General features: G+C 41.7%; 1 protein-coding gene across 2 annotated transcripts in view; it reads left to right on the top strand.

The window, feature by feature from the left end:
• Positions 1–11,158: 11,158 nt before the first annotated feature.
• LOC118395236 (solute carrier family 26 member 6-like) overlaps positions 11,159–26,505 on the top strand; it is a 35,053-nt gene continuing 19,706 nt past the window's right edge. For both annotated transcript variants that reach the window (XM_052463952.1, XM_052463951.1), the window contains exons 1-6: positions 11,159–11,645; positions 19,691–19,830; positions 20,581–20,691; positions 20,815–21,155; positions 21,264–21,416; positions 21,976–22,058. In XM_052463952.1, the coding sequence (XP_052319912.1) occupies positions 11,506–11,645; positions 19,691–19,830; positions 20,581–20,691; positions 20,815–21,155; positions 21,264–21,416; positions 21,976–22,058 (968 nt within the window). In that variant the 5' untranslated portion in view covers positions 11,159–11,505. The remainder of the gene's footprint in view (positions 11,646–19,690; positions 19,831–20,580; positions 20,692–20,814; positions 21,156–21,263; positions 21,417–21,975; positions 22,059–26,505) is intronic.

Below are 26,505 nucleotides of genomic sequence, written 5' to 3'. Positions count from 1 at the left end.
GAGCCGGCCTGGAGGATAGGGGACATAGAGAGTCAAAGGATGCAGAAAGGGAGGAGAGGAGGGTTGAGGAGGCAGAATCAGGAGATAGGTTGGAGAAAGTTTGAGCAGAGGGAAGAGATGATAGGATGGAAGAGGAGAGAGTAGCGGGGGAGAGAGAGCGAAGGTTGGGACGGCGCGATACCATCCAGTAGGGGCAGTGTGGGAAGTGTTGGATGAGAGCGAGAGGGAAAAGGATACAAGGTAGTGGTCGGAGACTTGGAGGGAGTTGCAATGAGGTTAGTGGAAGAACAGCATCTAGTAAAGATGAGGTCAAGCGTATTGCCTGCCTTGTGAGTAGGGGGAAGGTGAGAGGGTGAGGTCAAAAGAGGAGAGGAGTGGAAAGAAGGAGGCAGAGAGGAATGAGTCAAAGGTAGACGTGGGGAGGTTAAAGTCGCCCAGAACTGTGAGAGGTGAGCCGTCCTCAGGAAAGGAGCTTATCAAGGCATCAAGCTCATTGATGAACTCTCCGAGGGAACCTGGAGGGCGATAAATGATAAGGATGTTAAGCTTGAAAGGGCTGGTAACTGTGACAGCATGGAATTCAAAGGAGGCGATAGACAGATGGGTAAGGGAGAAAGAGAGAAAGACCACTTGGGAGAGATGAGGATCCCGGTGCCACCACCCCGCTGACCAGAAGCTCTCGGGGTGTGCGAGAACACGTGGGCGGACGAGGAGAGAGCAGTAGGAGTAGCAGTGTTATCTGTGGTGATCCATGTTTCCGTCAGTGCCAAGAAGTCAAGGGACTGGAGGGAGGCATAGGCTGAGATGAACTCTGCCTTGTTGGCCGCAGATCGGCAGTTCCAGAGGCTACCGGAGACCTGGAACTCCCGTGGGTCGTACGCGCTGGGACCACCAGATTAGGGTGGCCGCGGCCACTCGGTGTGGAGCGTTTGTATGGTCTGTGCAGAGAGGAGAGAACAGGGATAGACAGACACATAGTTGACAGGCTACAGAAAAGGCTACGCTAATGCAAGGAGATTGGAATGACAAGTGGACTACACGTCTCGAATGTTCAGAAAGTTAAGCTTACGTAGCAAGAATCTTATTGACTAAAATGATTAAAATGATACAGTACTGCTGAAGTAGGCTAGCTGGCAGTAGCTGCGTTGTTGACACTACACTAATCAAGTCGTTCCGTTGAGTGTAATAGTTTCTACAGTGCTACTATTCGGGGGCTAGCTGGCTAGCTAGCAGTGTTGTTTACGTTACGATGCGTTAAAAGAACGACAATAGCTGGCTAGCTAACCTAGGAAATCGCTCTAGACTACACAATTATCTTTGAAACAAAGACGGCTATGTAGCTAGCTGTGTAGCTAGCTACGATCAAACAAATCAAACCGTTGTACTGTAATGAAATGAAATGAAAATGTGATACTACCTGACCGGGTTGTTGAATTCTAATCAGTAGACGTGTGTGTGGTGACGTTGGCTAGCTGTTAGCTGTTAGCTGTTGGCTAGCTAGCAGAGTCTCCTACGTTAAGGACGACAAATAGCTGGCTAGCGAACCTCAGTGAATTAAGATAATCACTCCAAGACTACACACACTAAACTACACAATTATCTTGGAAACAAAGACAGCTATGTAGCTAGCTAACACTAAACTAATCAAGTCGTTCAGTTGAGTGAATAGCACTACAGTGATGCTAATCTGTGTGCGTTAGCTAGCGTTTGCTAGCTCCTGGGCGAATAGCAGTGAAGGCTACGTTAGGGCGACGAAATACGATAATTATGCAATTATCTCTGATACAAGCTATGTAGCTAGCTAAGAAGAATTGCTAAGATTAGACAAATCAACCGTTGTACTATAATGAAATGTAATGAAAAAGTTATACAACCTGCAGAGCGAAGTGCGAATGCGACCGCTCGCTCCAACCCGGAAGTCCCAGACAGCCTCCTGAGGTTGAAGAGGCGCTGCTGCGCCTTCTTCACGACGCTGTCAGTGTGAGTGGACCAATTCAGTTTGTCTGTGATGTGTATGCCGAGGAACTTAAAACTTGCTACCCTCTCCACTACTGTTCCATCGATGTGGATAGGGGGGTGTTCCCTCTGCTGTTTCCTGAAGTCCACAATCATCTCCTTAGTTTTGTTGACGTTGAGTGTGAGGTTATTTTCCTGACACCACACTCCGAGGGCCCTCACCTCCTCCCTGTAGGCCGTCTCGTCGTTGTTGGTAATCAAGCCTACCACTGTTGTGTTGTCCGCAAACTTGATGATTGAGTTGGAGGCGTGCGTGGCCACGCAGTCGTGGGTGAACAGGGAGTACAGGAGAGGGCTCAGAACGCACCCTTGTGGGGCCCCCATGTTGAGGATCAGCGGGGAGGAGATGTTGTTGCCTACCCTCACCACCTGGGGGCGGCCCGTCAGGAAGTCCAGTACCCAATTGCACAGGGCGGGGTCAAGACCCAGGGTCTCGAGCTTGATGACGAGCTTGGAGGGTACTATGGTGTTGAATGCCGAGCTGTAGTCGATGAACAGCATTCTCACATAGGTATTCCTCTTGTCCAGGTGGGTTAGGGCAGTGTGCAGTGTGGTTGAGATTGCATCGTCTGTGGACCTATTTGGGCGGTAAGCAAATTAGAGTGGGTCGAGGGTGTCAGGTAGGGTGGAGGTGATATGGTCCTTGACTAGTCTCTCAAAGCACTTCATGATGACGGAAGTGAGTGCTACGGGCGGTAGTCGTTTAGCTCAGTTACCTTAGCTTTCTTGGGAACAGGAACAATGGTGGCCCTCTTGAAGCATGTGGGAACAGCAGACTGGTATAGGGATTGATTGAATATGTCCGTAAACACACCGGCCAGCTGGTCTGCGCATGCTCTGAGGGCGCGGCTGGGGATGCCATCTGGGCCTGCAGCCTTGCGAGGGTTAACATGTTTAAATGTCTTACTCACCTCGGCTGCAGTGAAGGAGAGACCGCATGTTTTCGTTTCAGGCCGTGTCAGTGGCACTGTATTGTCCTCAAAGTGGGCAAAAAAATTATTTAGTCTGCCTGGGAGCAAGACATCCTGGTCCGTGACTGGGCTGGGTTTCTTCTTGTAGTCCGTGATTGACTGTAGACCCTGCCACATGCCTCTTGTGTCTGAGCCGTTGAATTGAGATTCTACTTTGTCTCTGTACTGACGCTTAGCTTGTTTAATAGCCTTGCGGAGGGAATAGCTGCACTGTTTGTATTCGGTCATGTTACCAGACACCTTGCCATGATTAAAAGCAGTGGTTCGCGCTTTCAGTTTCACGCGAATGCTGCTAACAATCCACGGTTTCTGGTTAGGGAATGTTTTTATCGTTGCTCTGGGAACGACATCTTCAACGCACGTTCTAATGAACTCGCATACCGAATCAGCGTATTCGTCAATATTTTTATCTGACGCAATACGAAACATGTCCCAGTCCACGTGATGGAAGCAGTCTTGGAGTGTGGAGTCAGCTTGGTCGGACCAGCGTTGGACAGACCTCAGCGTGGGAGCCTCTTGTTTAAGTTTCTGTCTGTAGGCAGGGATCAACAAAATGGAGTCGTGGTCAGCTTTTCCGAAAGGGGGGCGGGGCAGGGCCTTATATGCGTCGCGGAAGTTAGAGTAACAATGATCCAAGGTTTTACCACCCCTGGTTGCGCAATCGATATGCTGATAAAATTTAGGGAGTCTTGTTTTCAGATTAGCTTTGTTAAAATCCCCAGCTACAATGAATGCAGCCTCCGGATAAATGGTTTCCAGTTTGCAAAGAGTTAAATAAAGTTTGTTCAGAGCCATCGATGTGTCTGCTTGAGGGGGGATATATACGGCTGTGATTATAATCGAAGAGAATTCTCTTGGTAGATAATGCGGTCTACATTTGATTGTGAGGAATTCTAAATCAGGTGAACAGAAGGATTTGAGTTCCTGTATGTTTCTTTGATCACACCATGTCTCGTTAGTCATGAGGCATACGCCCCCGCCACTCTTCTTACCAGAAAGATGTTTGTTTCTGTCGGCGCGATGCGTGGAGAAACCCGTTGGCTGCACCACCACGGATAGCGTCTCTCCAGTGAGCCATGTTTCCGTGAAGCAGAGAACGTTACAGTCTCTGATGTCCCTCTGGAATGCTACCCTTGCTCGGATTTCATCAACCTTGTTGTCAAGAGACTGGACATTGGCAAGAAGAATGCTAGGGAGTGGTGCACGATGTGCCCGTGTCCGGAGTCTGACCAGAAGACCGCTACGTTTCCCTCTGTATTTGCTATGACTGTGATGTGTTTATTTTTTTCAACCTTGGTTGAATGCACTGACTGACTGTAAGTTGCTAAGGACAAGAGCGGCCGCTAAATTACCTAAATGTAAAAAGGACTTTCTAAGAACACGTCGCTGCATGGGTAATATACTGTAAATTACATTACAGCAACATTTTTGGTACTGTAAAATGGATTACAGTAGCTCTACTCTACAATAAATTACACATTTCTGCCAGTAAGTTACTGTAGATTTTACAGGAAATTTTCAGTGTACCAAAATCAATGTTTTTATGTACTACGACCCTCAATTTGATCCAGATACCACCCCCCACCACCAATTACTACACAAACAAACTCATGCACTCATACAAGAATACACATTGAAAAGTATACACATGCACAGTCACATTGAAATGAGATTGGCATTCATAAACCCTTTGAAACCATTCGAAAACAGAGGAATGTGATTTTCAAAATAAAAGTCGCAATAGAAAACACATTTACTTAGGCCGGGAATCAATACGATAAATTGTTCAACGGTTAACGTATTACCTTTTCCCGTTTATTATTATGTTATCTGGTGGTTATTACATTATCAGGTGAGTAGCAAACTTTTTTGATTAATAACGTCAACCGATCATCTAATAGCATACTAAAATCTATGTTTTTATGTATTATGTCCTTTATTTTGATGTACATGGAATAGTCCCAAAAGTGTAGAACCCATCAATCTGGCACGCCAGGCAGACCAAAGGAAATGCTCAAAGTATTTCAAATGATATTGAACCAAGATTTGGAATGCACCAGGGCAATTGGTGTCATATTAAATTAAAGTAACCTTGCTGGAAACCTTTCATTAGCTACTCAAGCTAACATCTTGGCTTAAGCTCAGCAGAGTCTATCAAAGTATTTTAGTGCGCAGAATTAACCTCGTCAGTAACACCAGCAACTATCCAATTCAATCCAACCAGATATTTCTACTACAAAATAACTTGTAACACTGTGATGAAAACAGGCCTTTTGTGTAGATTACATGTGATTGATGTTGTATTAATGTGGTATGAGGGTTATCATGAATGATGCCGTATTAAAACATGTATGAAGGGGTTATTCATTATTTAATAAAGGTCTAATGAATGCATTATAGTGTACCCCCTTTTGTGTTGCCAAAATACACCCACACATACAGGGTGTGCATGTGTATAATGGAAACATGTATTTTTGTTGTCACGTGCCCAACCCCATGACACACCAAACTCAAGAATACAGTTTTCACATACAATCACTTCCTGGAACTGTGTTTGAACATACCAGTAGCAGAACAACAATGATCAAATAAAAATTTTAAATATATTTTTTTCCCACTTTAGTGTGTGTGCTGAGTGTATTTAAACTTGGGATATCCCTTTTCAACAGGAAGATAACATAAAAATTGTTGTATGTCTCTAAATACATTTGCAAAATGACTGGTAATTTTCTAAAATTTGTACCTGGATTGCATATCTTAGACCCACTTTTGCAAAACTTTAAATACAATTGTAAAGTGTTTTGTTCACAGAACTTTGTTTTCATTAGAAGAGGTTGTGTTCACTGTTTCTGGAAATCAGTAAATACTACTACACATCAGTAGTCAATCAGGTATAATATAGGGAAAGATCTAGGCAACGGGGACTTTCGATTTCTATGATTTTTTTTACAACACTGTGGACATGCAGAGATACATATAATGAAGTTGGATTACTTCTACGTATCTTTGGGTTACTCCTAAATGTACATATGTCTGATCTTAATTTGAGCCAGTTTCACACAGCAGGAAAATATTCCTGCAGCAACAAGAAATGTGAATTAAAATTAATGAAAAGTTTGTGGTCATGCACACATCCCTAAAAACATACTGTAGGTGCTGGGCTAATGAAGAATTCTAGTGTGGAACAAGAAGGTCTGCACACTGTTAAAGCTCCCAATTCACCACTTTATTGACCATGCTTTGATCCGAAACGAAGATCTGGTTCGGATGAAAACATCAATAAAGCGGTGCAGTGGGAGCTTTAACAGTGTGTGGGCCTTCTTGTTCTATACGATTATAAGTAATGAACATTTTTGAGGGGTTGATACATTTTTTGTTCGGGCATGTCAAGTCTGACATTTTAAAGTGGGAATGACATTTTAGATGTGTTTTTAAACCATGAATACACTTCATGTTTACATTTCAAATTCATGTAAGAAGAGAATGATCAAATTAAGATAGGGCATCTGTAAGTCATCGTCTTCAACATTGTGGCCTTCCATTACAAAGCTTTGCTTTGGTGTGGTTGAGGCCGATACATTCATATCTGTTGTGTTCCTCTGCTGTATTCACCATTCCTTATTTGTATTGGGGATTGTGTTTATGCTTGTGTGTTTAGAAACCTTTTTTGATACCTAAAGAGGTTAAAGTAGCAGGCCAGTAACTGGAAGGTTGCCGGTTTGAATCCAAGGACTGACAGGAATAATCTGCCAGGTGTGAGCAAATACTAATATACAATGATTACAAGAGAATGCCACCATCCTGCGATGTCAATGAGAAAGTATGGCCATGAATACACATTAGATATGGCAAAATGTATAGAATTGCAAGAAAATACGCATTAAACCTGCAACATTCTGTCCACCAACAACAGGTGTGTGGACAGTTTATGTCATGAACAGTGCTTGTGCCCATAGAAATAGACGTGGCATGTGCAGATGTTCCCCAATGCTGGAAGGGGTGCCCCGAGTGAAACAGTTTGCTGTAGCATGTTACACCCAAAGGAACATTTTGAAACATGTATCAACCATGTTTTACTATTGGATTAACTGGGCGTTACCTAAATGTAGAATTTATGATTATGTTGTGTTTTTATGATTATTTTAGATTAATGGTTGTGTGGTGAAAGACATCTCCAGACAATATGAATTCACAAGAAAAGGTTCTGAATATATGACTTGTTGTGTTACAAGTGTTAACCAGCTGGAGGCAGGGCTTTCTCCTATAGAGCTCCATTTTTATGGAACGGTCTGCCTACCCATGTCAGAGACGCAAACTCGGTCTCAACCTTTAAGTCTTTAATGAAGACTCATCTCTTCAGTGGGTCATATGATTGAGTGTAGTCTGGCCCAGGAGTGGGAAGGTGAACGGAACGGCTCTGGAGCAACGAACCGCCCTTGCTGTCTCTGCCTGGCCGGTTCCCCTCTTTCCACTGGGATTCTCTGCCTCTAACCCTATTACAGGGGCTGAGTCACTGGCTTACTGGGGCTCTCTCATGCCGTCCCTGGAAGGGGTGCGTCACCTGAGTGGGTTGATTCACGGATGTTTTCATCCTGTCTGGGTTGGCACCCCCTCTTGGGTTGTGCCATGGCGGAGATCTTTGTGGGCTATACTCAGCCTTGTCTTAGGATGGTAGGTTGGTGGTTGAAGATATCCCTCTAGTGGTGTGGGGGCTGTGTTTTGGCAAAGTGGGTGGGGTTATATCCTTCCTGTTTGGCCCTGTCCGGGGGTGTCCTCGGATGGGGCCACAGTGTCTCCTGACCCCTTCTGTCTCAGCCTCCAGTATTTATGCTGCAGTAGTTTGTGTCAGGGGGCTAGGGTCAGTTTGTTATATCTGGAGTACTTCTCCTGTCCTATCCGGTGTCCTGTGTGAATTTAAGTATGCTCTCTCTAATTCTCTCTTTCGGAAGACCTGAGCCCTAGGACCATGCCTCAGGACTACCTGGCATGATTACTCCTTGCTGTCCCCAGTCCACCTGGCCGTGCTGCTGCTCCAGTTTCAACTGTTCTGCCTGTGATTATTATTATTTGACCATGCTGGTCATTTATGAACATTTGAACATCTTGGCCATGTTCTGTTATAATCGCCACCCCACATAGCCTGGTTCCTCTCTAGGTTTCCTCTCTAGGTTTCTTCCTAGGTTTTGGCCTTTCTAGGGAGTTTTTCCTAGCCACCGTGCTTCTACACCTACATTGCTTGCCGTTTGGGGTTTTAGGCTGGGTTTCTGTACAGCACTTTGAGATATCAGCTGATGTACGAAGGGCTGTATAAATACATTTGATTTGATATTCAGTTTTCACTGCTTTCTTTGATTAAAGTTATGGACACTTACCACGCTGCATCTTGGTCCGATCCTTACTCCTCTTCAGATGAAGAGGAGATCTGCCGTTACAGAAACACCCACCAACCAAGGACCAAGCAGCACACACCGTGCGTTTCTATGACTGTGCATGTGTGTAGCCTACATTTCAATGAGTGCTTGTGAATTTCTTGCGTATTACTGTATGATGTGCATGAGTATGCTTTGTCGTGTCTTTGGCAACATTAAAGGTGAAGACTGTTATTTTATCAAATCAATTCTCTGTAATTATTACGGGATTAAACTACTTGTGTAACTTTAATTAACTAGGAAGTCGGGGCACCATGGAAAATACAAAAATTATACAAAATGATACTTTTCCAAATATAACTCTTCAGATATTTTAATATCTGATCAATTAGTCTTCTATTAATGAACTGCATAAACAAACAGTAGATATTGGTTACTAACAATGGTAGGCAAGATTCCCTAGTGGGCTAAACCGATATGACGGCTTGGTGGACAAAGGGAAGGGGGTGTGGACTGAGAAAGAGCGGGAAAGACTAAATGGATTCATTACACAGTGTATAATTAAATACATTGAGATGCTAATCCTTCGGACATGAATGGCCGCTCATTAGAGAATAATTGCAAGTACATATTTAAGGTGTGTCATTGTTGTCTTCTCTTTTGGAATCCGGTCCGTCTGCTGGAGAGTTCATCCAAGTCTCTCTCTCTCTTTCTGTTTCCCTGGAGATCAGTCTTTTATGGTTTGAATGGATATTTCAGAGTACCATTCAGAAATGTTCATCCCAGGTTTACCAAATATCTATCTGCAGACTAGTAATTAGTATCTAAGATTTGCTCTTATTCTGTAGGGATCAATAGTCTCAGAGGTTAACGATTTCCAGCCGTGTAGCCAATGCTCAGCGTAGTATGGTTTTCTAGTCTTGGTACTCAAACCTTTGCCACCTCAGCTTACACTGAGGTATGCATGGTTTTAACTATTCGCAATCACAGCTCATTCTGTGGATTTGCTTAGCCTGAAGGGGCTTTTATTCGTAACAGTAGAAGAGGCCGGTTCCATGATGCCAGATCATGTCTGTGCTCACGGGGGCATGACCGCCGACTAATTAAACTTTACAGGGAATACAGTTCTCAAAAAATTTAAGGTTAACATCACATTACATAATTTTACAAATAGTTTCATATTAACTCATTCATTTTATACAAGAATTAGACGCAAACACCATTATTGAGAAATAAACACATTCCGAGATATAGTCATGTGTGTTTCATGTCCTTTGTGAGGTCACCAAATGAAACGCACTCAACAAAGCTGTCCCTTAAGTGTCCACGGATCCTTCCCACATTCTCACAAGTGGACATATAGTTTCATTTTTCCATTTTGGGGATTTAGGAGTTCGGCCATGTGAAATCCTTTGTTCACTTTGTGGTCTCTCTCTGCATGAAAAGGGAGAGAGAGTCTCCGCCAGGAATTTACGACCTGAGACACAACCTGGGTGAAGGAGAGAGTGAGAGAGGGGGAAGCCACGATCTACACCCAGAAAGGGCCACGTCATGACAGCTTGTTGGTGGTGTTATGTTTATCAAACTGAGGGAAATAGTACATAAAAACATTGATTTTGGTATTTTATTACACCAGTTAGAAGTAATTACATTATTCATCAAACCAGTTGTTACTTAATAACTACTGGTTGATGTAAAAATTTGTTAAATTAACCTTTCAACATTTTATTACATTAGCCGGCAAGTTATTACTTTAACCAGTTGTATTATTAGAGAGAATACAGTAGGCGGGACACGTCACACGTGTGATTTATGACCCTAATTTATGGTCCGGAAGTTACGCCCATATAAGTACATCCTGTCTGGAAGTTCTCACGGTATGAGTGAGGGCTTATGCCCATATAAGTACATCCTGTCAGGAAATTCTCACGCTATAGAGTGAGTTCTTATTTATCCAGATAGTGCAACTGTTCCTTTGAAGTAAAGCTGTCATGATGATTGATGTGTAAGGACCTTGTTGAACTGGGGAATGTGTTTGAACATTTCAAAGACTATGGCCCCCCCCTATTGAAGTGAACTTAGGGCTGGGGTATTGAGGCAGCCTCAGTATAAGTAAGCGCTGTCAACACTACAAGCGACCTCGATAAACCACTAAACATGAAATTAAAATAAACCCAGAACATTAAATAATAAATTAAACATGTCTCCTATTGTAGGTGTACTTTGTGCCTCGTGTCAAGAGCACAATGACAAAAACATCAATAACTACTGGGTGATGTAATAACTTATTACATTTTTTTACATTAGCCGGCAAGTTATTACATTAACCAGTTTGATTATTAACAAAATTGAAAAACATTTAGAAAAGTTATTACATTAACTGTTATTCATTAGATCACCCTGACATAAAATGTGTAGTGTATTTGAAGTTGAAAAATTCTTCTGAAGTTTGTAATTTCCTTTGAAGTTTCAGACTTGATTTTCCCTTCCCGAAAAATGTATCAACACATTTATTACAATAATTCACATTTCCTGCAGGATTATTTCCGGTCTCAAAGTAAGATCCCATACTGTAACTAACTGCAATGTTGTTGAGCCATCCTCTGTTTTCAGTAATCACAGTGGTAAATCCCAGCAACAAATAAATATGTATTTGGGTTTATTTGGCTTTTCTATAACCAGCTAATTTTCTTGGGAACAGTAATATTTAGACAACATGATGCCAAGTGTGTTGTTTGTACATAAACAGCCACTCCTTTCCCTTTTTACAATATATCACACCTGAAAATATTTTAACCACAAATCTCAATGTCCTTATCCGAGACCGAATCAGTCAGCCAAGTCTCTGTTCGAACCAGAATATTAGGGATTGTGTCCTGCACCCAGATATGAGGAAGGTCCAACTGAGATACAAACAAAGACACAGCCAGGAGTACACTCAGACTAGCTTGGAACATAGAGTAGCTTTTTTGTACCTCTTATCTGGGTGTTTGACAGTTTGTTGATAATTGTGAGACCTCTGTTGTTTTGAAACAAGACTCTGTACACTGTTTCGGACTAGAAGGACAGACAGAGAGACATAGACAGAAAGAAAAGAGAGAGACACACAAAGCAATAAACACACAGACATTCAGTGTTGGAAGACAGCCATGGGAGTTGAGGAGCAGAGAGCTGGGGAGTTTTACGTGGAGAGGGATGTTATGAACGAGCTTTGCTTGGACAAGTTGGCCAGAAGACGGACTCACTCCACCAGACCTCTCCTGAAGGAACGGGTGAAAGATGCCCTCAGGTAAGATAGTAACATCCTACTGGGCAGAAACTGGTTGAATCAATGTTGTTTCAATGTAATTTGTCAACGTATTGTGATGTGGAATTTGGTAAAATACATTGGATTTGCAAAAGTCATCAATGTAGACTGATTTAGAGGGTGAAATTTCAACAATGGGATTATGTCATGGTAACCAATTTTCAACATAGACAAACCTTGCAAAAATGGGTCTCCACTTAAAAACTCTACATTCACTACTGCAATCGGAGTCATTTTAAAGGGTAGATTTAACAGAGCAAATGAAAAGTAAACATACCTTATCAATCATATCATCAATCATGCTTATTAGGCCCATGTCTTCAATAGCTATCATTTGAATTCAACCCAGGATTCAACAAAAAAAATGAAAATAGGCCTCTGGCTTCAAGCTTTTGTTGATTTCACATTTATTCTACAAGTTAATAATTAATATGTTGAATTCAAATCAAATCAAAGTTTATTTGTCACATGCTCCAAATACAAAAGGTGTAGGTAGACCTTACAGTGAAATGCTTACTTATAGGCTCTAACCAATAGTGCAAAAAAGGTGTTGAACAATAGGTGGGTAAAGAATAAAACAACAGGCTATATATAGTAGTGAGGCTATAAAAGCATTGAGGCTACATACAGACATCGGTTAGTCAGGCTGATTGAGGTAGTATGTACATGTAGTTATGGTTAAAGGGACTATGTATATATGATGAACAGAGAGCAGCAGTAGCATAAAAGAGTGGTTGGCGGGTGGTGGGTGGCGGGACACAATGCAGATAGCCCGTTAGTCAGGTTAGCCAATGTGCTGGGGCACTGGTTGGTCGGCCCGATTGAGGTAGTATGCATCCCGTAAAACTGCTGCCATTTCTTCTGGCACCATCTAACAAGTAATCTAACATTTTCCCAACAACTACCTAATACACACAAATCTAAAGGGATGGAATAAGAATATTTACATGTAAATATTTGGATCAGCAATGTCTGAGCAGCATAGGCAAGGTGCTATAGATGGTACAAGGTACAGTATATACATATAAGAGGAGTAATGTAAGATATGTTAACATTATTAAAGTGGCAATGTTTAAAGTGACTAGTGATCCATTTATTAAAGTGGCCAGTCTCTATGTAGGCAGCAGCCTTTCTGAGTTAGTGATTGCTGTTTAGCAGTCTGATGGCCTTGAGATAGAAGCAGTTTTTCAGTCTCTCGGTCCCAGCTTTAATGCCCCTGTACTGACCACGCCTTCTGGATGGTAGAAGGGTGAACAGGCAGTGGCTCAGGTGGTTGTTGTCCTTCATGATCTTTTTGGCCTGTGACATCGGGTGCTGTAGGTGTCTTGGAGGGCAGGTAGTCTGCCCAAAGTGATGTGTTGTGCAGACCGCACCACCCTCTGGATAGCCTTGCGGTTGAGGGCGGTGCAGTTGCCGTATAAGGTGGTGATACAGCCTGACAGGATGCTCTAGATTGTGCATCAGTAAAAGTTTGTCAGGGTTTTAGATAACAAGTCTCCTGAGTTTTAAGAGGCACTGTTGTTATCATGTGCCTTTTACCTAGGAGTGGCTTCCGTCTGGCCACTCTACCATAAAGGCCCGATTGTGCTGCAGAGATAATTGTCCTTCTGGTAGGTTCTCCACAGAGGAACTTTGGAGCTCTGTCAGAGTGACCATTGGAATACTTGGTCAAGGGCCCTGACCAAGGCCCTTCCCCCCGATTGGCCAGGAGGCCAGCTCTATGAAGAGTCTTGGTGGTTCCAAACATCTTCCATTTAAGAATGATGGAGGCCACTGTGTTCTTAGGGACCTTCAATGCTGCATAATTTTTTGGGGTCCCTTCCCCAGATCTGTGCCTCGAAGAAATCCTATCTCGGAGTTCTACGGTCAATTGCTTCGACCTCATGGCTTGGTATTTGCTCTGACATGCACTGTCAACTGTGGGACCTTATATAGACAGATGTGTGCCTTTCCAAGTCATGTCCAATCAATTGAATTCACCACTCCATTAAAGTTGTACAAACATCTCAAGGATGATCAATGGAAACAGGATGTATCTTAGATTAATCTCATGGCAAAGGGTCTAAATACTTAAGTAAAAACCTGTTTTCACTTTGTCATTATTGGGTATTGCGTGTAGATTGATGAGGAAAAATACATAATTTAATATATTTAAAAATAAAGCTGTGACATATCAAAATGTGAAACAGTCAAGGGGTTTGAATACTTTTCCGAATCCACTTTATATACTGAACAAAAATATAAAGGCAACATGGAAAAATTTCAAGATTTTACTGAGTTACAGTTTAAATAAAATAATTTGGCCCTAATCTATGGGTGCAGCCATGGGTGAGCCTGGGAGGGCATAAGCCCACCCACTTGGGAAAACTCCTCAGTTTCATCAGCTGTCCTGGTGGCTGGTCTCAGACGATCCTTCAGGTAACGTAGCCGGATGTGGAGGTCCTGGGCAGTCATGGTTACATGTGGTCTGCGGTTTTTAGCCTGGTATTGCCAAATTCTCTTAAACAACGTTGGAGGCAGCTTATTGTAGAGAAATGAACATTCAATTCTCTGACATCAGCTCTGTTGGACATTCCTGCAGTGAACATGCCATTTACACGCTCCCTCAAAACTTGAGACATCTGTGCAATTGTGTTGTGTTTCAAAATTGCACATGTTAGAGTATCTTTGTATTGTCCCCAGCACCTGTGTAATGATCATGATGTTTGTCCAGCTTCTTGAAATGCCACACCTGTCAGGTGGATGGATTACCTTGGCAAAGGATACATTTCTCACTAACAGGGATGTAAACAAATTTGTGCACAACAACGCATTTTATTGCGTATCTTTTGTTTCAAATCATGAAACATGGGAAGAACACATTACATGTTGAGTTAATCTTTTTGTATGCTGTACCAGTCAAAAGATTGGCCAAATCTACTCATTCAAGGGTTTTTCTTTATTTTTACTATTTTCTACATTGTAGAATAATAGTAAACTATAAAATAACAATCAAAGTGTTAGACAAATTCAAGTATATTGAATATTTGAGATTCTTCAAAGAAACCACCCTTTGATTGATGACAGCTTTGCACACACACTCTTGGCATTCTCTCAACCAGATACATGAAATGCTTACTTAGAGTACACTCCCTTAATGAGCAATGCAGTTTTAAGAAAAATATGAGGATCGGACCCTTTTTTTTTTTTTTTTTTTTTTTGCATTAAGTGTCATACCCAAATTTAACTGGTCGTGAAGCAAGGATATGCATATTATTGATTCAATTTGAAAGGAAACACTGAAGTTTGTGGAAATAGCGTGTTCCACAAGGTCACAATGTATTATTCCAGATTAGGCGCGATTTCACTGTAAAGCTACTTCAAATTGGACAGTGCAGTTAGATTAACAAGAATTTACGCTTTCTGCCCATATCAGATGTGTCTATCTCCTGGAAAATGTTGTTGTTACTTACACTATCTATCTTACTATTGTAACAGTATTTATTCAACCTTAAAATTAGAAAGACATCCATGGACACATTTGTCTTGAAGTTTACTGTAACTATAAATGTCCTCTTATGTAAATCTTAGAAAGCTGCATGTTCAAGATAGCATTCAAAGGTTGCAGGTCTGTGGAGATCACATTTGCTTTAATAATCTGCACAGAACTTTGTTGTGCTTTAAAATGGTTAAAAGCGCAGTGACACATTGGGAATTTATCAAACTTTTGGCTGTCTTTTTGAGTGTGTATTGAACAAAAATAAGCGCAACATGTAAGATGTTTCATGAGCTAATATAAAAGATTGCAGAAATGTTCCATAAGCACAAAAAGCATATTTTTCCAAAAATGTTGGACAAAATTGTTTACATTGCTGTTAGTGAGCATTTGTCCTTGGCCAAAATAATCCATCCACCTAACAGGTGTGGCATATCAAGAAGCTGATTAAACAGCATGTTCATCACACAGGTGCACCTTATGCTGGGGACAATAAAAGGCCACTCTAAAATGTCCAGTTTTGTACCACAACACAACGTTTTGAAGGAGCAATTGGCATGTTGACTGCTGAAATTTCCACCAAAGCTGTTGCCAGAGATTTTTATGTTAATTTCTCTACTATAAGCCACCTCAAATGTCGTTTTAGAGAATTTGGCTGTACATTCAATATTCAACAGCAGACAACGTGTAACCACGCCAGCCCAGCACCTCCTAATCGATTGTCTGAGACCAACCACCCAGACAGCTGATGAAACTGTGGGTTTGCATAACCAAAGAATTCTGTACAACCTGTCAGAAACTGCCTCAGGGAAGCTCATCTTCCTCACCAAGGTCTTGACCTGACTGCAGTTCGGCGTCGTAACTGATGGCCACAGGCACACTGGAGAGGTGTGCTCTTCATGGACGGCAGGGTAGCCTAGTGGTTAGAGTGTTGGACTAGTAACCAAAAGGTTGCAAGTTTGAATCCCCGAGCTGACAAGGGACAAATCTGTCGTTCTGCCCCTGAACAGGCAGTTAACCCACTGTTCCTAGGCCGTCATTGAAAATAAGAATTTGTTCATAACTGACTTGCCTAGTAAAATAAAGGTAAAATAAATAAAAAATGGATGGATCCCGGTTTGAACTGTACCGGGCAGATGGCCGACAGCATGTATGGTGTTGTGTGGGCGAGCTGATTGTGAACAGAGTGCCCCATGGTGGCGGTGGGGTTATGGTATGGGCAGGCATACGCTATGGACAACAATTGCATTTTATTCATGTCAGTTGTAATGCACAGAGATACTATGAGATCCTGAGGCCCATTGTCGTGCCATTCATCCGCTGCCATCACCTCATGTTTCAGCATGATAATGGACGGCCCCATGTTGCAAGGATCTGTACACAATTCGTGGAAGGTGTACGTGCCAGTTATTTTATGGCCTGCATACTCACCAGACATGTCATCCATTGAGCATGTTTAGGATGTTCTTGATCGATGTGTACAATAGCGTGTTCCACTTCCCGCCAATATCCAGCAACTTCGCACAGGAATTGAAGAGGAGTGGGACAACATTCCACAGGCAACAATCAACAGCCTGATAACTCTATGCAAAGGAGTCGCTGCATGAGCACGTGGGCATGATTTGAAAGCTTATTCTATTGCGGACATGGCTAGCTAAGTTATAAAATACAATCTTACAGTGGTAGGCTTTCAAAAGGCAATCCAGAGAAACAGATTGTAATTTTGTGCACATAGAATGGAGTCATGAGAGCATTCAAGTGACGTTTTCCGCAGCAAATCACAATAAGACAAACTCATGCTTATTCGGTTCAGGACAACCCAGTGTATAAGATCCTTGCAACTGTGGATTAAGCATAACAATCATAAACGTTGATACTGTAAATTAGATGAGTTTTCAAATATGGAAATGTGATGTAGGCATTTGCACTCATGGGTGTGTGGTTTGATTGTATGACATCAACACGGTCTTAATTAGAATCCTCAATGTCTCATCTTTTATAACACATCGACTCTTCTCAATGTACAGCATTTCCCTTACCCAGACAACAACAAATGTGCACAAGTAGCCCAATTAGTGGAAGGAATAGGGGCATCTTCTTGTTGCACGGTGCTCAAGTTTATAACAGCTGTCAGTCAAAACTCATACAGAGCTGTGAGGTGGAGAACTTGAATTCCTACGTCATGCATAGGATGTTACTGTACAGCTACTGCGTTCCAATTTAATCAATGAAAAAATGTGCCATTTTCAACCCGAATACAGGATGACAGGGAATGTGAGTGGAAAGGGCTACTTTCTGCAAATCTTTATTGGTTTTAGATTAAAAAGTATACGCAATCTAACACACAGTTCAGACACAGAATTTATGGTTAGTCAAACTGAATACAATTAAGAGCGGGTTTGAGAGTTTGTGTTGGTGTACTGATTGGTTTCATACAACCGCTCTCAACACTGCAGACTTCCTCGTTGGTTTTGGGTATGTCGATACAGGCATAACAGCAACTTCTTTCGTGTTTATTGCACTAAAAAGGCAAAGAAAGATGATTCACACACCTGTGCAGAAGTTAAAGCTGTAATATGTAACATTTCGCGCGACTTGATCAAATCACATAGAAACCTGAGTTATAGATCTGTCTTTCATGTTGAACACAAGTCTAATCTGCGGTCGATCTATTCTATGTGCACTATTTCTATGCTTCCCGTTTCGTTTTGACGTCATTTACTTTCGGTTTTGTACAGGAGCTTCAAACAGCTGAAAATATAATATTTTGGGTTATTGAAAAGGAATATCACAGCAGTTTAGATGGTTCAATGATTCTCAACACTATACATGGTTCATTGTGCCACAAACTCAATTTAGGCAAACTATTCGAATTTTAGTAACCAGGGAAATTGCACCTTCCATGTTTGAAAGAGTGAATATGATCAGTTTAATGTGTCTCGGTTAACGTAATATGTCTTCAGATTTCATAACTGTCACTAAGGAATCACAAAGAGTCTCCTCATACCTAAAATAAACTATAAGAATGTTAGAAATGGCGATATTACTGTGCAACATAGACATTCTATTTTCTCCTGAAATTGCTAAACAATTCGTAGGTTGATGTATGAATGTTTCAACATCTGTGTTGAGAAATCCGAGGACATGATTGTGGCTGTATCGCATTAGTGAAAACCAAGTCTGTTCTCAGGCCAGGTCTGCCAGTTTTGACTAGCAGAAGTGACTTTTTGTTTGGAGAACTAACGCTGCAGGTCAGAATAATTAACGTGGTTTGTTAGGAGAACAATGTGGCAGGTTAGGAGAATTATATTCAGGTTAGTAAAAGTTAACCCCGGTTAGGGTTAGCTGAAATGCTAAAATTGTCCCAGACGCATCTTGAACATATCTAGCTACAACCAGGCCTGCCCCGAAAACAGTCTTGGTTTCCACTAATGCGATGCTTCCATTGTGGTAGCAAAGCAAACTTTATTTAGAATTGTAAGACTAAGATAGAAATCTAAAGTGGTGCTTTTCCTTCAGCAAGCACACCTAATAAGATTATGTAAGAAATCGAGCGTGTTAAACACAGTTACATTAGTTTGTAAGATAGCAGTTACTTTAGGCTATTTACTGTCTTAAAAAAGTAATAGTCTCGTCTACCAGCCGGCTCTTCCTGTATCAAGACGTCTGGTTTTACAATGCCTCGGAACGGAACTTGACCAGGAGTCTATGGCAGAAGCGGCAAAAACAGTTGCTGCTTTTAAATGGCTGATCTCTAAGTTCATCACCATGTAGCTCAACCCATAGAACACGTATCAACTAGGCGGATGGTCGGGGGGGCCGGAACATAATTACAAGTCAATTTGACCGCAAGAATCGCAAACAGATATAATATTTGACTAAAGCATAATAATTTCAAAACTTTCTTGCATTTTTATATGATCATGTCACTCTGAGTGGGAATACTTGGGAACAGATTTCAAAAATGTAAATCACTGGAGCTGATATAGTCTTTTGTGTCTATTTGGGGAAACCTGCCTTACAACCTCCCCCGTACATTGTGGACTTTAAACCGCGAGCAGCGCAAGTGATTTATACAAAATCTGAGCATACACATCTTATTAATAGTTTGATATGCTCAAACTCAGAATCAATTGTGCTTTCCCAAAATAATATGGTCAATGTGATAGAACATTTATTTTAATAGTAGAATTTCATCTTTTTTCAAAATCCTATGTAGGCTTACTCCCTTTCCCGCCTCGATTGTAACTACAGCCCTATGGCACGGTGTTAACAGGCTCTATGTGCCACCAAAGGAGATGAAACCTGGTCCTGAATTGCCATCATGTGTGCTGGCTAATGTTCCAGCCAAGCTCTAAGACTCCTGGTTAGTTTAATTAGAAGTGTAAGAGATGGAATGGAACAACACCCTGCACTCAATGTGGCACTCAAGGAGCTGAGTTGCCTGCATGCCCTATTCAACACACAGCGGAAACACATCCGTTGTCACAAATGGATAACAAAAATGTATTATTATTTTCTCCACTTCTCCAACTCTTCCCCCTGGTCGCAGGTGTTCAGTGCCCAAGCTGAAGCGTTCTGTGCTGAGCTTTATACCTATCCTGTCATGGCTGCCTCGTTACTCAGTGAGACAAGACGCACTGGGAGACCTCATATCTGGCATAAGCGTTGGCATCATGCACCTGCCTATGGGTCTGTACCACCTCTACTGTTTGAACACACATACAGGGCCCAATCCTAACTTGAAATCAACAACACATGGTGGGAAAAGTACTAAATAGTCTTACCTGACCAAAATGTGTAGAAAATGACTTAAGTGAAAGTTAACCAGTTACTTGAGTAAAAGTCTAAACTATCTATTTTAAAATGTATTTACTGTAAGTTCAAAAGTACCAATTGTTTTCTTGAGTGTAAGTAAAGTTAAATGCTTATATTAAGCCAACCAGACAGCAGCATAAAAAAACAACAATCCGACATAATTTACAAATGAAGCATTTGTGTTTAGTGAGTTCGCCAGATCTGAGGCAGTAGGGATGTTATCTTGATAAGTGAATATATTGGACAGTTCATGTCCTGCTAACCATAAAACATGTTACCAGTTTTTTGGGGGGTGAAGGTAAATGTTTAAAAAGTACATTCTTTTTTTTAGGAATGTAGTTGAGGAAAAGTTGTGACAAATAGAAATATTAAAGTACAGATAGGCCTACCCATATAAATTACTTAAGTGGTACTTCACACCACTGAGTACTTAGTCACTTTAAGCCACTGCATGTAACCACATGTAAATCTTTCATTGATACCAATGCCTGAGGTACGTGAAAGCTTGATTTACACAAGTTGATCTCAAGTTAGTGTTGCATCTCTTTGGGCTGAGAATACTATATGATAACTATCTATTTTGTGAAGTCTATGAACACTGACATTTCTTTAATGTTTCCCCAGGTTTGGCCTATGCTCTGCTGGCCTCTGTGCCCCCAGTGTATGGCCTCTACACTTCCTTCTACCCTGTACTCATGTACTGCATCTTTGGCACCTCCAGACACATCTCCATAGGCAAGACAGAGTGTGGAAGGGGGGAAGGAGAAAGAGAGAGAATTTGAAAGTTGTAATCAAAGGAATATGCTAATGATTTCCCGACCATGATTTTGTGTGTGTAATGTGTGTGTGTTCCCTCAGGCACATTTGCTGTGACCAGCATCATGATAGGCACCACGACAGAGAGGCTGGCCCCAAACAGTAACTTCATGACTCTAAATGGAACCAATGGGACTCAAGTTCTCGATGTAGTAGCCCGTGATGCCTTAAGAGTACAGATAGCAGCCAGCACCACTTTTCTGAGTGGGATCTTTCTGTTTCTGCTGGGCATGATTCGGTTTGGTTTTGTGGTGACGTTCCTGTCAGATCCCCTGGTACGTGGTTACATGACAGGAGCAGGTATACAGGTGGTACTTTCCCAACTCCCAAGCCTCTTTGGGATCCGCGTTGGACGCTTCTCCGGGCCTCTGTCTCAGGTCTATGTGAGTGCACACAACAGATCCACACACAAACAGATGATTCACACGTACAAAAGTCGTAAATGTTTTCCAACTGCTGCATGTATGCAGAAACGCTCTCTCTCTCTCTAGCTCCTAATGGATATCTGTAGACATCTGCCAGAGACTAACATTGCGGCCGTGGTGGTAACTCTAGTGGCCTTGGCGGTCCTCATAGCGGTCAAAGAACTCAACATTTACTTTGAGAAGAAAATGCCCGTGCCCGTTCCAATAGAACTCATAACGGTAAGTCCTCTATACCAGGGTTAACCAAACTCGGTTATTTGAGTCAGCTGTGTAGTGCTAGGGAAAAAACAAACACATGGACCAAGTTTGGGAAACCCTGCTCTACATCTAACACCTCTGTTTATTTGTCATACAATCATCCTCAAGTCTTTTGCTCCTCATTCCTCTCTTTTGGTCTCTTGAACGACACGTCTAGTGAAAACCACTAGAGGGCAACATGTCACCTTGGCTGATAGGAGAGTAAGGCCAGAAAGTGGTTCATCCTATTTTCAGTTTAATTTTCCGTATTTGCACATAATTTTGTAATTTCATCAAGAGAAGTGTATGCGTCTCTCTGTGTGCATGTGCCCAGTTCATCACATTGATCCAATAAAATATGGTAAAATGATTAGTTGTGTTAAATAATCGGCCTGTTTTTGTGCATGGATTCCGAACACAGCAAAGCCACACAGGGTCTGATATAATGATTTACTCACAAATACACATGTACACAACAGGACAGGCGATGTTGTGTTATTGTGAGCATGGTAACTTATGTGTGTCCATGTGTGTGTTACAGATCATAGTAGCAACAGTTATCTCTTACTACTGCAAACTGCACAGCCTATACAATGTGGCCGTCATCGGACAGATCCCCAAAGGGTGAGTGTTTATGCGTTAGTGTTTGTGGGTGTTTAGGGGAGTTCTAAGGTCAGTTGAGTCCACAGGAGAAGAGGAGAGGGAAGATTGGTGATATGGTGTAGTTCATTGGGAAAGAGTCATCCTATTCACCTTGTTCTGGAACGTCAAAGTGATTGTGGCAATTGTGTTTCTATTTCCGGCAACATTTGTGCGACGCTAGCGCATGCAAAGTGGTACTTTTAGTTGAGAGCTTGATAGTTTTACACTGACAGAATCGCACAAAATCCTAAAATTGATCAACATGACAAGCATTATATGTTCAGTACAAGACTGTCTCAATAATTGGATGAAGAGACAATGTTTTGAACACCAATGTCGACACCTACGTCGATCTGAATGTACCTGTGGAGCCCCATGCGACCTGCATCCATCTCCTAAAGATGCAGAGTCTTTGCGGCTCTGGCTCAAAGCGTTGAACTTAAAGAAATCACCAAAACGTCCCTTTGTGTGCTCCTACAAGAAGCCTACAGTGGAGCATCCTTACCCCAAAAAATGGCTTGGCTACGATGCTCCACTGATGAAGAAGCATCGGGTGTTGGTCAGGCAGTCATCAGTGATAGGTAAGCCAAATGCTTGATCAGTTTGCCTGTGTCACACCCTGACCTTAGTATTCTTTGTTATTTTGGTTAGGTCAGGGTGTGACATGGGTGATGTATGTGTCTTGTCTGGGGGATGTACCCTATCTAGGTGTTTTTATAAGTCTATGGTTGCCTAGATTGGTTCTTAATTAGAGGCAGCTGTCTATCGTCGTCTCTGATTGGGAACCATATTTAGGCAGCCATATTCTTTGGGTATTTTGTGGGTGATTGTACCTGTTTCAGTGTGCCAGTGTTTAGTGTTCACGTTACGGGACTGTATCGTCTTTGTTCATTTTGTCGGTTTTTGTTCATTGTTTAAGTATTCCCATTAAATATGGATTATATTCACGCTGCATCTTGGTCCTCCTCTCTTTCACCCGAAGACAGTCGTTACAGCCTGTTTTCATTTAGTCTCTCCCTCTTACATTGCTCAACAACTCAATATTAAAAACTTCTTCAGGCTAGGGTCTATTTTTCTCCATGTTCTGTCTGACTGATGTGCCCAGAGTAAACTGCCTGTTACTCAAGCCCAGAAGCCAGGATATGCATATAATTGGTACCGTTGGATAGAAAACACTTTGAAGTTTGTAGAAATGTTAAAATAATGTATGAGACTATAACACGATATGGTAGGAGAAAATCCAAAGAAAAACCAACCGGAAATGTTTTGTTTTGAGAGCCAATGCTCTTTCAATGGAAAGCTATGGGTCCTATGCAATTCATATGCCTTTCACTAGATGTCAACAGTCTTTGTTCAAGGTTTCAGGCTTGTTTCTTCACAAACAAGGAAAAATGTTGAGTTTTAGTACTGGGAGTCAGAGTTGGAAATCAGTCTGTGCGCTCGCAACGAAGACGACGTGCACTTGCTAATTTTACTTTTCTCTTGAACATACTTCTTTCTTTATAAAATATTCTAGTTTAATTACATTTTAGGGTACCTGAGGATTTAGTAGAAATGTAGTTTGACTTTTTTAACAAAGTTTACCGGTAGCTTTTTGGATTCCTTTTTCTGCATGTTGATCGAGTGGATTACTTAATTCGATGGCGCCAACTAAACAGACTTTTTGGGATATAAAGAATAATTTTATCTAACAAAACGACTATGCATGTTGTAGCTGGGACCCTTGGGATTGTAAATCAGAGGAAGATGTTCAAAAAGTGAATATTTAATCGCTATTTGTGATTTTTCAAACCCTGTGCTGGTTGAAAAACATTTTGATGTGGGGCGCCGTCCTCAAACAATCGCATGGCATGCTTTCGCTGTAAAGCCGACAATGCAGTTAGATTAACAAGAATTTAAGCTTTTAAATGTTTACTATCCATAATTTTTACGATTATTTATTTGAATTGCACGCCCTCCAATTTCACCTGAAGGTTTGACCGGTGTCTCACTGGCTAGCACTAGAAGAAGTAGAAGTTTGAATTATTATGATTATTAAATATTATTAGGAGCATCCATGCAGAATGGTGTTTTATTGGACGGTTTTGTTATTAATCGTCCATTGACTTATTAACAGATGACACAACAGGCTCAAGTGTTCACCAAATTGAAAATGGGGATTGGCCAACACAGATAGAAGGAATGGATATGCCTTCAGCGAAGGATGACCAAACCCAATTGGAAGACCCGTCTCTAAGTGATCACAACTACAGCTCAGGTGATCATGTAAAGCACACCACCTGTGAGGCAGGAACACAGTGCCCAGCAGCACCTCTCTCCAAAACCCTGCTGAGGAACGAAGCACTCTGTCAACTGCATGCAGGCGTGTCTCTTGCTGCCTTCTCTACCCTGGAGGAACATCTTCTATCCCTCTACAAAGGCAGCTTTCAGTTGGACTGACTTGACAGACCAACTCCTGATGACACTGAAGCTCAACTTGCTGCAGCAGTTACTAGTAGAAAGGTTTGGTGTTTCCCAGAATATTGTCAGTCGGGTGATTAGTTATTGGATTGACATGATGGAAAAGGAAAAGAGTACATTCCATGGCTGCCAAGGGAAACCATTCATGCTACAATGTCTTATCAACCACTACCCAGGAACAACCTGCATTATTGACTGCTCAGAAACTGCTTTACAGAAGTGAAAAAATCTGGATTCAAGGTGAGAGTCATTCAGCCATTACTACGCCCAGAACACTATCTAGTACCTGGTGGCCATTGATGTTCATCTCCTCAGCATATGGAGGTAAATATATAACATCGGACTCTGGGTTCCTGGAGTACCTCTGTCATGGCTGACCGGGGCTTCACAATCTGGGATCTGAGACATGACAGGAAGGTCAAATGAACAATTCCAGCCTTCACAAAAAGAGGCACACAACTGTCAGAGGATACCACATGAACACGACGGATAGCTAACGTGAGGGTTCATGTGAAACACGTAATTCAAAGGCTAAAACGGTTTAGATTAATCTCACAGACAGTTCCAATCAACCTCTCATCTAAAATGGACAAGATACTTTTCTGCCCTGTGTAACCTGTGAGGTGATATCATTCATGAAGATGCTGAATGAACGGATCAGTCAAATGGCATTCACAGGGTCGATATCTGAATATGAATTAAAGTGGTGTCAAAAGTTACGTTAAATACATTTCAATTAATTCTATTAACCTCTCGACTTAATTATTTGTTTAATAAAACATAAAGCCATAAAAACATTTTCCACAATAGTGTGACTGTTGATGCATTAAGTCAGGCTTTTGAATTGAACAACTATTTGTTAATAGTAACTGCAAACAGGAGAGACATCTGACTACATATGTCTACAAAGCTGCATATACTTGTCAGTGACAATCTGCCTGCCTGATGCTCCTCAACAATAAATGGCAGCATGTGTGTAAAGTAGAATGCCTTTGCAGAGATCTGTGTATCAAATCAAATTGTATTTGTCACATACACATGGTTAGCAGATGTTAATGCGAGTGTAGCGAAATGCTTGTGCTTCTAGTTCCGACAATGCAGTAATAACCAACTAGTAATCTAACTTAACAATTTCACAACAGCTACCTTATACACACAAGTGGAAAGGAATGAAGAATATCTACATTAGATATATGAATGAGTGATGGTACAGAACGACATAGGCAAGATGCAGTAGATGGTATCGAGTACAGTATATACATACAGTGCCTATTTATCATCATTAGTCACTTAGGTCAACATTGGATCATTCAGAGATCTTCACTGAACTTCTGGAGAGAGTTTGCTGCACTGAAAGTAAAGGGGCTGAATAATTTTGCACGCCCAATTTTTCAGTTTTTGATTTGTTAACTTCATGATTGTGTCCCACTTGTTGTTGATTCTTCACAAAAAAATACAGTTTTATATCTTTATGTTTGAAGCCTGAAATGTGGCAAAAGGTCTCAAAGTTCAAGGGGGCCGAATACTTTCGCAAGGCACTGTATGAGATGAGTAAATGTAGCATATGTAAACATTATATTAAGTGGCATTGTTTAAAGTGGCAAGTGATACATTTTTTACATGTATGGCAGCAGCCACTCAATTTTAGTGGTGGCTGTTTAGCAGTCTGATGGCCTTGAGATAGAAGCTGTTTTTCAGTCTCTCAGTCCCTGCTTTGATGCACCTGTACTGACCTCGCCTTCTGGATGATCGCGGGGTGAACAGGCAGTGGCCCGGGTGGTTGTTGTCCTTGATCTTTATGGCCTTCCTGTGACATCCGGTGGTGTAGGTGTCCTGGAGGGCAGGTAGTTTGCCCCCGGTGATGCGTTGTGCAGACCTTACTACCCTCTGGAGAGCCTTTGCGGTTGTGGGCGGAGCAGTTGCTGTACCAGGCAGTGATACAGTCCAACAGGATGCTCTCGATTGTGCA

This window comes from Oncorhynchus keta, chromosome 15 (genome assembly GCF_023373465.1).
Source record: "Oncorhynchus keta strain PuntledgeMale-10-30-2019 chromosome 15, Oket_V2, whole genome shotgun sequence".
Classification (NCBI taxonomy): Eukaryota; Metazoa; Chordata; class Actinopteri; order Salmoniformes; family Salmonidae; genus Oncorhynchus; species Oncorhynchus keta.
This window is presented reverse-complemented; position numbering and strand designations above follow the sequence as displayed.